General features: G+C 44.1%; 1 protein-coding gene across 1 annotated transcript in view; it reads right to left on the bottom strand.

The window, feature by feature from the left end:
- Nucleotides 1–15,072, bottom strand: part of SORCS1 (sortilin related VPS10 domain containing receptor 1) — a 107,988-nt gene that overhangs the window by 18,713 nt on the left and 74,203 nt on the right. Inside the window, exons 16-17 of the mRNA XM_081823576.1 lie at nucleotides 11,885–11,997; nucleotides 9,118–9,249 (exon numbers count right to left, since the gene is read on the bottom strand). Coding sequence (XP_081679702.1) covers nucleotides 9,118–9,249; nucleotides 11,885–11,997 — 245 coding nt within the window. The remainder of the gene's footprint in view (nucleotides 1–9,117; nucleotides 9,250–11,884; nucleotides 11,998–15,072) is intronic.

Here is a 15,072-nt window from a genome sequence, read left to right as displayed (position 1 = left end):
CTTACATCCTAATTGCTACAAAATAGGACAAACTATTAGTAAATACAAACATTTCTGCTCTTAAAAAATTATCCTGTGTTATCCTAGAAAATTCACCCCCAGTTTTTTGAAAGAGCATTTGTTATACACAAAAACTGAAAAGAAGTAATTATGTACACTTTATACATTCTGGTGAGATTTGTATGCATTAATTTTACTTCTTGAGAGTAGACTCCATCTTATTCCTCTCTGTGCTTCCTTCCTCTTCCCCTAACTGTACGCTGTGGCTTTCACAGAATAGATACTTTATGAATATTTATTGAACAGTAAATATAGTTCCACTAAAATAATAAATTATACAGTTGGAACAAACTGTAAGCACAATCTCAGTGATGCATTGGCTGATCCTTGTTTCCTGCTTATGGACATTAGCTAAAACACTCCCCAGGCTGACACCCATGTACTGGGCAGACCTATGGGATTCTGGGCCATGAAATACAGAACCCCAACAAAGGACAAAGAACCATGTTTGGGTAGTAACAGAATAAAGATAGGTTTGATAGAAAAGGTGAAACTGTTCTGTTCACTTGTTTAAAGTAGAAAATCCAGCTCAATTTTCTTATCCTTCTGAACAATTTCTGAAAAGCTATCAGGGAAAATCACGCTCCTATTATTTTTATCTGGACTCCTTACTTTATTTTTAATAGTCTAATCATCAATTTAATATTTTATTTAATAAGCTATTTAAATCTAGTTAGATGCTTTCTTTTTTTTAAATTAATTAATTTTTTTATTTATTTGAGAGAGAGAGAGACAGCAAGAAGGGGAACACAAGCAGGGGGAGTGGGAGAGGGAGAAGCAGGCTTCCCGTGGAGCACAGAGCCGGATGTGGGGCTCGATCCCAGGACCCTGGGATCATGACCTGAGCCAAAGGCAGGCGCTTAACAACTGAGCCACCCAGAGGCCCCTAGTTAGATGCTTTCTGACAACCATTTTTTATCCTTTTATAAAAATTGGTCCAGTTTCACTTAGTCTACTGAGTTGCCAAAATGACACCTCTGAATGATCTTTTTACCAATTAAGCAGAGCCTGATGGCTTTGTTTTGAAGCAGAGAGTCCCCGGCAGACCCCCCTATGAGTAATGGAACTGAACTGCCCTGCAGATGAACTTGTTTGCTAAACAACAGGAACTTGGGATGACTGTCAGTGACCTGCAGTTGAGCACCTGGGATCCAGTGCAAGCTCAGCATCTCAAATGCTTTCATTTGGCATACCATGCAGAAAAACAAGGTTGTGATACAATTATGTTGAAAACAACCTTCTCCTCTATATTAGGCTCTCTATTACTCTTTTTCCTGGGCACTGGGAATCTTCTGGAATGCTCCGGGTTTATAGGAACAGATTTCTAGCACAGACTGTGCAGAATGTTTTTCCTGTGTGATCTCTAAAGTGTTGGAATTTTTGGTTCCTATTCTATCTTATAATTTACTTGGTAAGGTCTTTATGGGAATCTGACAGGACTTTTAGTAGAGGTCAATCAGCAAGGTTTTTGCTAATGAAACCCAGAAATGTGTGTGTGTGTGTCTGTATACATACACACATCATATATGTGTGAAATATACACATTTACATACATATGCATATATATGTGTACATATCTATGTTTATATTTGCAGAGGAATATTTTAACTCAAATGGGAAAGACTTGTCAGAAGTAATTAATGAATTGCCTTGTTTTGCAGAGTCCATCATGTGGCCAAAAGGGAAATATGTATTCACAAGAGAAAGACTTCTCTCTTTCAACCAGCTGAAGTGATATTTATTTCTTATTCCTGAGGATGTTTTTTCCTCAAGTGAGAGGTATAAATAACTAAACCAGAAGAAAGTGTTCATCAGAACAACATATTTCTAATTTATAATCTCCAGGAGAGTTCCTTGTGAAAACAATTAACTTCCTGGATTTGTTTTGGTTTATAACATTGCTTCACTGGATTTATCTGTATCATTTACAAAATTAAGCAGGCTACGCCAAAATAATCTGGTAGCACAAAGTATGTTTCACGTATTCAACTTGCATCAAAGGACATGTGGTAAAGAACATGTATCTATGGGAAAGAAATTATGCACAGAAACAAAACCAAATGAAATGTACATTGCATACAAGAGTAATCTCAATTAGAACCATGTAATGCTCTGCTCAAATGAGTACGAAATTGTTGACAGATTTCCACAATTTTAAATGTTTTTCAAGCCATTTGCAGAATTGTTTATTCTGTATTTTTCTATCACATCATGACTTGTTATATATTTTATATAAAATATACATAAGTATATACACCATATATATAATATATATGCATTGAACCCTTTATATTGGCAAAGTTGCCTATTTCTCAATATTTTTCTAACATAGCATGTCTTAGGTATTAGTGCTGGTATCTCCATGGAAAGGACCATGGAGCTTACAGAACATACCTAAGTTTACCCAGTTAATATTTGAAGAGTTGACACCAGACTTCAGTTTTGACTCCTAATCCTGGGGCATTTTCATTAAAAACATTTTCCTTGAACCAGCTGACAAAAAGAGAGAGCAAGAGATATATGGGAAGAGGGCTGGCTGAGCAGGTTTAGGAAATTTAAAAAAAAAAAACAAAAACCACTGCAGCATTTCATTAATTATGTTGCCACCTCTTATTCATCTGTGAGGTGCACTTGTAACACCAGGCCCAGGTCAGCTGCTCAGTACGAGCTGCGCCAACAGGCAACTGCCAACCCTCTCCCCTGGACCGCCACATTCTGCTCACCAGTCAATATAATTTGTACTGATCGGGAGAGACTTTGGCTATGAAAGGAGTGGAATAAACTGGAATCTGTAGGGCAGGTGGCTTCAGACTAAATGGGAAGGACAAAACCTTGCATGATAGAGACTAAGTGGAGTAATGTGTGACTGCTGGGACACTGAACTTGTTGGAGCCAGTTCAATATATTTATTTTTCTTTCTCTGTCCAGTGAAAGTGTGTTGTCTTAGCAAACTGCACGTACCCTTTGTGCTGTTATCCCTCTCCTGCTGCTCTCCCACACAGTCCATTTTCTATTCTCTTCCTAAATAATCATGACCAAAGAAACAACATATTATTCTTGGTATCTGCCCATTGGTGGACTCGGCCTGGAATTCCAGTGCAACCCACACTTGCCTTCAAGTACCAGTTAAAAACACAGTGGGGACACAAGAAAAACACTTGGAAAGCTCCCATCAGCACGGCGTAGTGGGGGGACCTGATATAGGGGAAAACACCAATTCTCTTCTGTATCTTCTTCACAAAATATAAAATTTAAGTACAGCAGTCAGAACAGGCTAGGTTAGGCTGGGGTAACAGGGTTAAAGGCTCAGAGGTTTCCAACAGTGAAGATATATTTCTGGCTCCCACTTCATACCCAATGCAGGCGGACAGTGATGCTTTGTTCATTATGGTCACACATGCTGGTAGAACTGCCCCCCTCCAAATGTTTCTGTCCACAGAACCACAGGAGGGGAAAAGGAGCCCTCAAGGGTCTACGACTGGTATTTGAATACTTCTGCTTACAAGGAAACAAATCACTTCTGCTCCCAGCTCATTGGCCAGAATCAGTCACATGGTTCTGCTCTGCCCACAGAAGAAGCACACGGTACCAGCCTACCGTGTATCCAGAAGGAAGTGAGCTGGAAATAGTCAACAGCAGTGACGGTTGCCACACAAAGAATACATTTAATGCTGAAACAATTTTTAATGAAACCAATAGGAGAAAACACACTCTCAGATTATAAGAATGAAAAGTGTCAAATATTGAAACATGAAAGAAAGAGAATTTAAGAACAGAGCAGTTGGTAAATTTATGAAACATATAAGCCAAAGAAGTGGTACAAGGTAAAAACTATAGATGCGCAATGGTCTTTGGCAGATTTATCAATGATAAAGCTGCACTGGGCCAAAATACTAACGTTTATCTCTGAAGCTGGCAGGAGGAATGCAAACCCTACTGAACATAAATAGCATTCTGGTGCCATGTTCAGAGATACTTGCCTGTAATGATCTTGGAGCTGACCCACCAGGTCACTCCTGATCCTGTTAAATTATTAAGGTCTTTTGAAATAGCAGTTGAAGAATCTTCCTTTTGGATTCAACACAGGAAGAGCTTTCCCAATTCATACAACATAATTTTTTGGATAAAATCACGGGAGGGCAACAGAACCAAACACTAATTCTAGTTAACACTAGCTTACCCAATTCCCTTCTTTCTTAGCACAAAAGAATCATCTTGATTAAAGTGCCTGAGAAGTTTCCTGGGTGATATAATGAAGAAACACATTGGCTATACATATCTCCTTCCCGGTATTCCCCATCACCAGCTCTAAATTTGTCTCCCTTGGCCATATTCCTCCCAGTACAACTCTTACCTAATCACCTTTCAATTATAGTTTCCTGCTTTAATGATCTTCCTTGTGAACTCCAGGTACTTGTATAATCCAACTCCCCATGTTAAAAAATCCAGACAGGGTAGATTATGTGGGTAATAGTTTGAGATTATCAATTATAGTTCATAATGAATCTTTACTTCCTTAAAATGCTGCGAATAGATGGTTCCATTTTCAGAGGCTCCTTTCCTTTCTCTGGATTTTGTATTCTCCATCGGTCAAAGGTATATGGTAATAAAAACAGCCAAGGAGGAAATTCAGTGACGGTGGTTGACATTTTTTCCATAATCTTTTTGTTTCTTTTTAAATGTTTTCATGCCCTTTAAGGATTCTGCAGGACAACAGGTAGGCTCCCTATCTCTCCAGCACAGTGTCACAAAGACTCTCGATAGAACATGGTGGTCTTTCCTCCCTCCAGGAGAGCCAGATATACATCTGCTCCCCTCTGAGGACTCTGAGAGAAGCAAGGGAGTATAGGCCGGGGGAGGGGGGGGCGGGGGGGGGGCTGGCGTTGCTCCAGACCTGAGCAGTTGGGGCAGCAGGATGTGCTATCCCTGATGAGGCCAGTTAAGGGCAAGTGAGCCTTTTCTCACTCCCCAGAGATCTGAAATAAAGACTGGTGGAACGCTCCCAGACAGAGGTCACTTGATTAACCCTGTGCACGTTAGCCTGATAACAGGGTCAAGTACTTCTCACTGTGAGGAATTTTCAATTTATTTCACAGACAAGATAGCTTGATCTGAGCCAGTGTGGCTGCCCCCCTGGGGAAGCTAAGGGAGAAGAGCCAAGAGCCCTTTGCTGGGGCCTCACCCTTGCAGTTTCCCGGGCCCGTCTAGCCAGGGTCCCACTTCTTCCCCTGCTGGGGGTTCTGTGTGGTACGCTTACAAGAAAGGAGCCAGAGCACCAAGAGAGGGATAAGGTCAGCCCTTCCCAAGTTCCATCTGGGATTTGGAGTGCAGACCTCGGGGAGGGCGGGGGCCGGGGCACGTGGTGGGGAGCATTTCCTTCTGTTGTTTGCTTCTGCTCTGCATTCCTTTAAAATTTCTGTGTAATTTATTACAAAGAGAGTCAGCTGCTTTTGTCTGCCTGGTGTTACTTCTCTCTCCCCATTTTCTTTGAGGAACCATGTCCTTCTCCATTCTCTGTCCACTTGATGCTGGAGAGGCTTCCTGAGCCCCTGATCCAGGCGGCATGTAAAACACCTGAGTTGTTGGGACTAGCACACTGTCCCTCTGACTACAAGGATGAGGGAAGAGATGTCCACTTCGCCCAGGTCGGGCCAGTGAGAACTGTCCACCTGGAGCTCTCACGGTGCTCTCGGGAGACAGACACTGCTTTTCCGATGGGGCTGACGGGCTGACTAAACAGAAGCCCGGGCCTCTGGTGGCCATCCTCGCCTTCCTGCCCGCTGGCTTCATTCTCAGGCAGATTTCCCCATGGGGTAACAAAGAAAAGAGACGGAGAAAGAGGGAGAGAGGGGGGTGTTTGGTGGCATTTTTGAGTGGCTCTGAATTCACTGAATGAATCCATGCTTGAACTGTATCCTTGGATCTCCCCATTAAATAAGCTCGTAGATTCACTATTTTTGCTTAAACTGGTTTGAGTTGGCTCTCTCTCAGTTGCATCAGAAATTAAAAGAAAAAAAAAGGTACAAAAACTCAAGACAAAACAATGCATTTCTCACTCATTTCCTGGTGCAACAGCCTTGGGTACTTTCAGGCCCACGGAAGCAAAGTGGCATCCAATCCACGTCTGCAGCAGGGCGGAGTGGGGGCCACAGGCTTGAGTTCCTCGAAGAAACACAACTAGCATCTCATTGTCTTGAAGAGCTATGTCACCTCAAGCAAGTCACTCCTTCGTGTTGGGGCATCAATTCCCTCACTTTAAAAGGACTGAGTCAGCGAGAAGGGTCAAAGAACCCTCTTTCATTGAAAACTACAGGTTTCCAGTGGCAGCCCGTTTCACAATATCTTGACACGAGGCTCAGTTTTATATGTTGATTTCATTACTGCACGTTTTAAATCAGGGTAAGAATATTCGCCACGACAAAGACACGCATTTCTTATGTGCCTAGTTTGGCATTTGTTTGGTTAGAGTCCTAGATAAGGTGGATGCACTTGCAATTTCTTTAAACAGACGTACAATGCTAGCCTGGTAGCTTGTTTTCCTTCATGCTGCAAATCCACATGAAAACTCAGATGGGGCTCCCTCACTCCTGTGTAGTCAACTCATGCACATCCCTTCTGTTTCTTACTGTTCTCGTTCTCTTCTCGATTTTGTATAATTTCATGCAGTCATCTTCTTCTTACTCCTGCCAGCCTCTTGCTTCCAATATGTGCCCTTGACTATACCAAATAGTCTCTTTCACAAGCTTAAACTTCCCTTTTGCATTTCCATATATCCTCTTCCTATCTCGAGATTGCCACAAATGTATCCAGAATCTATGTACCACTTACTGAGCATTTACTAGGAGCCAAGTACTTTGCATGTCATTTCTTGAATGTTCTCTTGCCCTATGAAATGGGTATTATAGATTGCCTCACTTTGGCTGACTTACATGACTTTCCTACTCCTAACTTACTTTATCTATAAATGATACAATGGATATTAAAGCTAAAACTAGAAATTTGGTTTTTATTTCTCCATTCCTGTGTTCTTATTTAAGATTTTATTTATTTATTTGAGAGAGAGAGAGAGAGGGCACAAGTGGGAGGAGGGGCAAAGGGAGAGAGAGAAGCAGATGCCCCACTGAATGTGGGGCCTGATGTGGGGCTCCATCCCAGGATACTGAGATCATGATCTGAGCTGAAGTCAGACCCTTAACTGAGTGAGCCACCCAGGTGCCCCACTCCTGTGTTCTTTCTAATGAAATGGCTGTTCTCCCTACAATGTGTGCCAAATGCTAAGTCACACAGCCTTCAAACCTGACAAAATGGTTCATCAGTGACAGCCGGCGGCCTCAGAGACAGTTACTCAACTCTCAGAATGTTGAGTGGGGGGTAGTCGGATGAGAGAGAATGAAGGGAAACAAGAGCTCCAGAGAAAAGAGTCAAAACAAGATACATTCTTACACAAGCAAAAGAAACTTTACAGAACATACCCCTCTTCTTCCCACATTTCTCAAGAAAACATCTAAAAAATATGATACTTTTAGAAAAAAAAAAAATGGAAAGCATGAGAAACAGGGATGCCCAGATGATGTGATGCCTTGGAAATTGGCTGGCTCTAAGTGTGGACTCTCTTCCATACTTGAAAAGGTTATGATCTGGAAGACTGATACGATTTCCAGAGGAAGAATGACTGCACATGCTCATACCTCAAGCCTTAGATACTCATCTACCTCCCTTGCAGGTTCTCAGCAGTGCTGGGATAAGAAGCCTTCCATTTCGTTCTCCCACAAAGTTGCAGGTGCAGATAATAATTTGTGGAAAATAATGGGAAGCTGAGTACCAGGGCCGGGTGGAGTCAGATGCAAATCCAATGGACGACCTGCTGTGGGCTCTTCAATCGCAGTTCACTAGGAGATGGAGTTCAACAGGGCTTTCCAGGACAGCTTTGTTCTTCATTACTTGCACATGGAGAAAATTACAGAGGTGAGCCTTCTGCCAAGTGAGAAAGTGCAGTTGAAAGGAACGTGTGTACTAGGAGGTGGGCCATGCTGTAATTCGGGGTTGTTGTTAATAAGGCTGTCATAGGAGGTTCTCAAGCCATCTTCAAAGACGAGAGATCATGTGACTAGATTACAGACTCATTCTAAGCAAAGTGAAAAACTCCACGTACTGGAGGGGAAAAAGCCAATATTTATTCAGAGTCTGAGAAGAATCCTATTTTTAATCTTTCTGCCAGAAAGCACTGAGAAACCAAAATCATGCAGTTTCTGATGGGGTAACCAGACCAAGACTGATGATTTTAACTGAACGATGATGAAGAAAAAGGGAAAGGGGAAGGAAAATGGGAGGAAGAGGAAGAGAAAGTAGAACAATATAATAATCATTCTCACTACACAAGATTAAAGACTCCTTTGAAGTTAAAAGGAGGAGAGGGGGATAACAGAGATGGAAGGGGGCAGGACACACACACACACACACACACACAGAATCTATTACTCCAGAAGGTGGTAGACATGAAGAAAAGATGGACCCCACACAGCCAGCAAAGGTGGTCTGGAGCCAGTATTACTTCATTTATTAGAAACACAAATCAGGTCATCTTAGCATGGTGGTGATACAGAGGATTTATGATATGTATAAAAGTCATACCTTTTAAAAACAGTATCATGCATCGCATATCATTTGATTCTAATGACATTCTTGTGATGAAAGTCAGAAAAGGAATAAATGGGTTCAACTTCCATGTATTATTCAGCCACATGCTTTTTCCCCACTTACTATCTTGGACAGTTTGCCCATGGATTGATCTAATTCACCGTAAGCCCTCTGTTCTACAGCGTGGAGGTACATTCTGAGGAGGTCAGCTACCACCTGCAATGCCCACGCTTGCGCATGTTTGGCGGTGAAGCTGTAGTTAGGATCCGCAGATTATGGGTGAGAAACAGAAGACCACAAACAGCCAGCGCCCTCACCCTCAAGCTGGGATCCCTCAGAGCTGCCGTGCTGGGGGGTCTGGTACCAGCGGGGGTGTGGCTCAGACTTCTGTGGAAGCTGAGTATCACCTGGGGGACTCACCTGCTCTAGGTCCTCAGCCGACCGTTTGTTTTCTCCAGTCGGATCCTGATAGGGCAAGACAAAGAGCTCAGCGGCGGTGGGTAAGCCAGGGAGCACCGCCACCAGGATGTGCTGGCCTGGGACCCCGGTGGCCTGAGGGAGAGACAGAAGCTCACGTAAGTTCTACAGGAGAAGGTGGTAAGGATGCATGGAGTACTCGCGGGCAGTAGGGCGGCAGGAAGACACGGTGGGTGGGGTGGGCAAGCAGGCAGGCAGGACGTGAGCCTCATGGAAAGGGACATGACACAGGGTAAGGCAGCTGGAGCCTGCGCCCATGGCACTTCCAGGGGCTAAGACAGTGATTTCTCCCTGCGGGAGGTGGGTGCAGCATCTCTCTTTCTGCGGGACAGATGGCAGATGCAAGAAGGTTCAACAGTGGCTTAAGGCCATCTAGGTAGTGCATGGGGACGCTGAGCTTGGAACTTGGGTCTGACCATGAAGCCCTTCTTCAGCCTCCCTTCGCCTGATACTTAGCACTCAGTAGCCTGGGTCACAGCTAACGTACTGTTTTATGGCCCTCCCAGATTTTAAACTCAGAGATTATATCTGAATCATCCTCATTGTGTATGAAAATGTTGATTGAATGATATCTGATTAAAGATTTCATTGTGAAATTCAATAGAAAAACCCCATTTGATGAGGTAAAGGTAACTGCTTTTATATCCCATTCTGTTACACAGTAAAAAGGAAGAAAACTGCAAATATATTGACCTCAAGTTGTACCTCTTGTAGGGTTTATTTGAGTCCGCTTGACAGTAGGTACCTCAGGGCTTAAGGAAGTAGTCAAGTGTAACTACTCATCTCAAAGACAGGGTGGGAAACTGTAAGGGATCAACCCCTCCACGCTATCACACCCTGTCCTGAGAGACGTGGAGCCAAACGGTTTATTCTGCGTTTAGCTGATTATGCTATGCGGCAGCCTGGAAATATTGATAAGCAGTAATTTCTAGCCTTCTGGACAGCTGGTGGAAAGGTAGAGGCCCAGGGGATGTGATCCCTAGACTATCAATGTGAAGAGAATGATGCCTGGCAGATTGGTCACTGCAGGGCTAATGCTTGGTTGATAAATCACCTGGGGGAATCGGGCAGCTACCTGGGAGGTCTATAGGGTCATAGATCCCTAGAACACTACAGGTGGAAGGCAGGGGGATGTGGACTCATTGAGGGGTGTAAGTCCTCACTCTTGGACAGCAGAGGAGAGAAACCCATAGTCACACCAGGGACAAACAGCTCCAAGGGCAGAAGGATCTATTCCAGCGAGGCCTCGGGGCTAGTTGATGCGCCCCCTGGTGGCCCTAATGTTTAGCCACACGGCAGTCGTGGACGCTGAGTCATGAAGACAAAGGTAAGGCGGCATTTATGCAGCAGAGGTGCATGAAGACAGCATTCTCCACCCCACTGTTCCATGTATCCCTGTTTTTCCACGGGAGAAAGCAAAGGATGGCCATAGAATGGAGAGGTTAGGAAACCACAAGGGCAGTCTGACTCCAGAGCTTCACTTTTAACAGTGTGGCCGTGGCCAGAGCGCCTTAAGTCTCTATGTTCAGTTTCCTCATCTGTAAAATGGGAATGATTATAGTAGCTACATAATACGCTACTTCTTTTGTGATTAAATGTGCTAAAAAATGCAAAGCACTGAGAAGAGTATGGGAGTACTGTAAGTGCTAAATCAATATCAACACAGATAATGGCCTGAGTATGGGGAAGGCCAGCCCTTTGCCAACAGGCTGGATGTGAGATCTGTTTTCTGAGCAGGCGGTACCTGAATGCCTTTATCCCATCAGCACTTTGTGTCACAAGGCATCATGTGCTGGGTCCCGGAGACAATGTATAAAACACCCTACACGGATTTTCCTGTTAGGCTAAGAAGATGCCCTGGGGAGAGGGAGCTCATCTCTGATTTTCTGGGTTTGTACAATAAATCCGAGCAGCTCCACGAGCAGATATTCCATTCCTCTGTTCACTCATGAAATTGTATGTTTGCAGGGGGTGATGTGTCTAAAAGAAAGTGTTTTCTCAAACTGTCAGTGATACTTACTCAGACAGCGATAAACCTCACCACCTTGCTGTTCTCCCAGAAACCACAGGGGGCCGTGTTTCACACGTACAAACCCAGACCCTGGACTCAGACCTTTTGCTTCAATTCACTACCTTCATCACTCACCAGCTGTGAGACCTAAGCAAGTTATTTAACCTCTCTGAACCTCAGTTGCTTTGCCTGCAATGATCCCTTCCTCTTGGGGCTGTGAGCAGCAGAGACATGCCTTTGAAAGAACAGGGACAGAGAGAGAGGACTGATCATCACGTGCTGAGTGCTCACGCCTGCGAGGCTGGAGCCCAGGGCTGCTCTCGTGAACTGCATTCTCGCCGTGCCCCTTCAGTATTGGGCACGGTGGCTGATTTTGCACTTGCTAGTGACCTGAGCACGAGCCCTGCCGTATGAAGAGGACGGTCACAAATTTCCATGTGTTTCTCCTCTGAGTGGAAGAAGAGTTTCGTGAGGCTCAAGGACCGTGTGTTTGCTCCCAGTTTCATCACCCCACCCAGAGCACCTACGCTGTGCCTGCCCATGTGGGGATCAGCAGTGCAGACAGCAGGTGGCCAGAAGACCTCCCATGGGCTCCAGCTATTTCCTGGCCACTCTTGGCCCAAGGGTCCCTCCCCGTGCAGCTCCTGGAGGACAGAGAGAGAATGTGCTCCGGCGAGAGAAGGAACTGTCTGCACTCACTTCCACCAGGGATTTTTTGATGACTCGGCTGATGTCCCTCCTCCACTCAGGGATATCAGGGTTGTAGTCATCCAGGTTCGGAGAGAAGGACAGGCGAAGGGATCGGAATTCCTCTGGGGATACAACAGTAGGGTGATTACGCAAAGTCCAATAGGTTCCTCGAAAGTGTGTTATATATTGCATGCAAAGCCCTGACAAAGGGCCCTTTTCCTCCCCACTCGCCAAAGACAGCCTTCTAGAAGACAAATCTGCTATTCCATCTGAAACCTACGTCTCTCCCAGCCCTCATTTTCTAAACCAGAGCCGTAGGTCTGGCCCATGCCTCGCTCTGCAGCCTCTGCCCACTGGTCCCGGTTCTATACTGAGCCCTCGAGGACACTAGAGCCCCGGAGTGCCCTGGATGCACCGCAGGCTTCTGACCCTGGGCCTCTGCACACACTGTCCCTCCCACAGAATGCGCATCCTTTCTCTCTGCCACGCACACAGCGTTCAAGCTCTAGTTCGAGCACTCAGCGACGGCATACTCTCCCCCGCCATGGTTCAACGCTCTCTCTCCATGGCACTACTGTGTCTTGCACACATTCCCATTATCATTATATGATTTTATAATTGTTATATGATTACATGATTATAATTATTACCAGAGTCATTCTGTTGCTATGTTTTGCTTGTATGGAAGTTTTACTTCATGGAATTTTAAACTCCTTAACTCAAAGAATTTGTTAATTGTCTTTGAAGCCTCTGAGTTCATCTTGGTCCTCCCGAAAGTAGGATGGGATTGCAAAAGCAAGGGTGTTAGGAGGAGAAGATGGGGAGGCTGAGGAGCGAGGGAGCACTGCAGCACTGAGATGCATACGTGACACCTGTGGAAGGGAGGGAGGCTTGGTGACCGCCCTGAAACGTGGGGAAGGTCCGGCAGGACTGTCAGGGAGTCCTTGACCCACGGCAGTGATGGAGGAGTCCCCTGTGTGCCAGGGATGAGTCTGCCTTCATATGCCTGTCACATTCGGTCAGTGGCTGTGGTCAGCACCTGAGAGGCGTGGCCTTGGCCCAAGACAGTGATGGGTTTCAGAGCCCAGCCCTGGGGAACTCAGCCCCGGACAAGTCGGGTCATGTCACCACCCTAACACCTGCTAGTGGCTTTTAGGAAAAAAAAAAAAAAAAAATCAGCTTCTTCACTATGGCCTTCATCATCCCATAGAACCCGGGGCCGAATTTCCCTTCTGCCTACTCCACGCTCCTCTGTGCTCCAGGACCCCTCCGGGCTGCCATGCTCCTTCCCTCATGAGCACATTCCACTCTCCAGATATGGCACAGTCGGCTCCTTCTCATCACCCATCAGTCTCTCCCAGGAGAAACTCGGCCACTAGCAAACTGAGTTACCCTCCTTTCTGCTACCTCAGATACCCTTCATCATATGACCCTATTTGTCATCTTCGCACTCCTTGCCACTTAAATTCTTTTGTTTTTACTGTCTGTCTCCCACACTGAGACATAAGGTCAATGAGGACAGGAAGGCTGTGTTCCTGGCCCCGTGAGATGGTACCCAGCAAATGGTAGGTTTTCAATTATTAGCTAGTCATTTAATAAATTTGTTAAATAAATAAATACATAACACTGGAGGCTCTCTGTAATTTATGCATTTACTTATTCAACAAACATTTCTTTCTTGTTTAAAGCATGTCTTCATGTTTCAGTAGGGGCTCAGTGATATCCGTAATGCTGATTATACATTCAGGAGACATAAAAGCCCACTTGCACATTTCCTAACAATGCTAAAGACTTATCAGATGCAGGGTTTGAAGACTCTTAAATTACAGGGGGTGTATTATGGCAGTCAGCCTATTTCAAAGATGTATTTTTCACAGCTTGACTATTTTATGAGACACTGGTCACCTATGTGAACATCACTTCAGTTCTGATGTAGAATAATGAAATTCACCTTAATTAGTAACATGGTAAATGGGAGTACCCAAGGAATCAGCCACTGAGTCCTAACTTTTCACTTTAAAGATATAAATTGATGTCATTTTCACTTTCCCTGAACCTCTTACCCAACTGTAGAAACTTCATCTACAAGGGAAGCTGTTTATCTTAATAAAAAGACACAAATAGAAAAATAATGTGGCTCTCTCTGTAATAACTTAGCAAGCTCAGTAGCAGGACACAGGAGTGTTATACTTAAGTTTACTCAATAAACAGGTGCATGTGGGAGCACTAAAAAAGGTAAATACCAGTAATAAACACACACACACACACACAGTTGAGCTTTGAACCATGTGTAGTTTAGGATGCCATCCCTCACCCTGGTAGTTGAAAACCCATATTTAATTTTTGACTCCCCAAAAGCTTAACTACTAATAGCATACTGTGGACCAGGAGACTTACTGATAACAGAGTCAATTAACACATATTTTGTATGTTAGTTTTCATATACAGTATTCTTACAATAAAGTAAAACTAGAGAAAAGAAAATGTTATTAACAAAATCATAAGAGAAAATACAGTTATAGTCCTGTACTGTAAATGTACAGTACAAAAAAATCCATGTATAAGCGGACCCTTGCATTTCAAACCTGTGTTACTCAAGGGCCAACTATATTTGTGTGTGTGTGTGTGTGTGTGTGTATTTGCAGCTGCTGATGCAGATGAATTCTACACATTTACATTCTCTTTTTTGTATTTAAAAGCAAACCCGTGCCCTGAAGCAAATTAAGGAAAACAATGCAAACTAGATTAACTAGATTTTCTTTCCTGCAGTTTATTTCGTGGCTTTGGGTGGACAGTTTTTCCCCTGTCAATTTCCCAAATATAATGCTTCCTGCAGTCTGACCATGAGGGCCTTACTGTTCCCCTCAGCTTAACTAAATTTTAGACAAGTTTCTTCCTGACTGCAGGTCTCTGATGTCTCTTTACTTAGAGCATTTACTTTAGAAAACCTGCAATTGTAAATTTCTTCTCTGCTCTTCTGAGATACACACCTTCTCCAACCCAGGAATGTGTCTCTCAGGAACCTGGGAGGCATCTCTTTGAAATGTAACCATCAAGAAAGATAGAAAAAGAGTACGGAGGTTCCTCAAAAAATTAAAAATAGAACTACCATATCATCTAGGAACTCCCCTTCTGCGTATTTACTAGAAAGAAACAAAAATACTAACTTGAAGAGGTATCTGCCTCCCCACGTTCAC

This window comes from Leptonychotes weddellii, chromosome 6, assembly GCF_054177405.1.
Source record: "Leptonychotes weddellii isolate Sample4059 chromosome 6, ASM5417740v2, whole genome shotgun sequence".
NCBI classification, from domain to species: Eukaryota; Metazoa; Chordata; class Mammalia; order Carnivora; family Phocidae; genus Leptonychotes; species Leptonychotes weddellii.
Note: the sequence above shows the minus strand (reverse complement) of the source record. Positions and strands in the feature narration are given on the sequence as shown.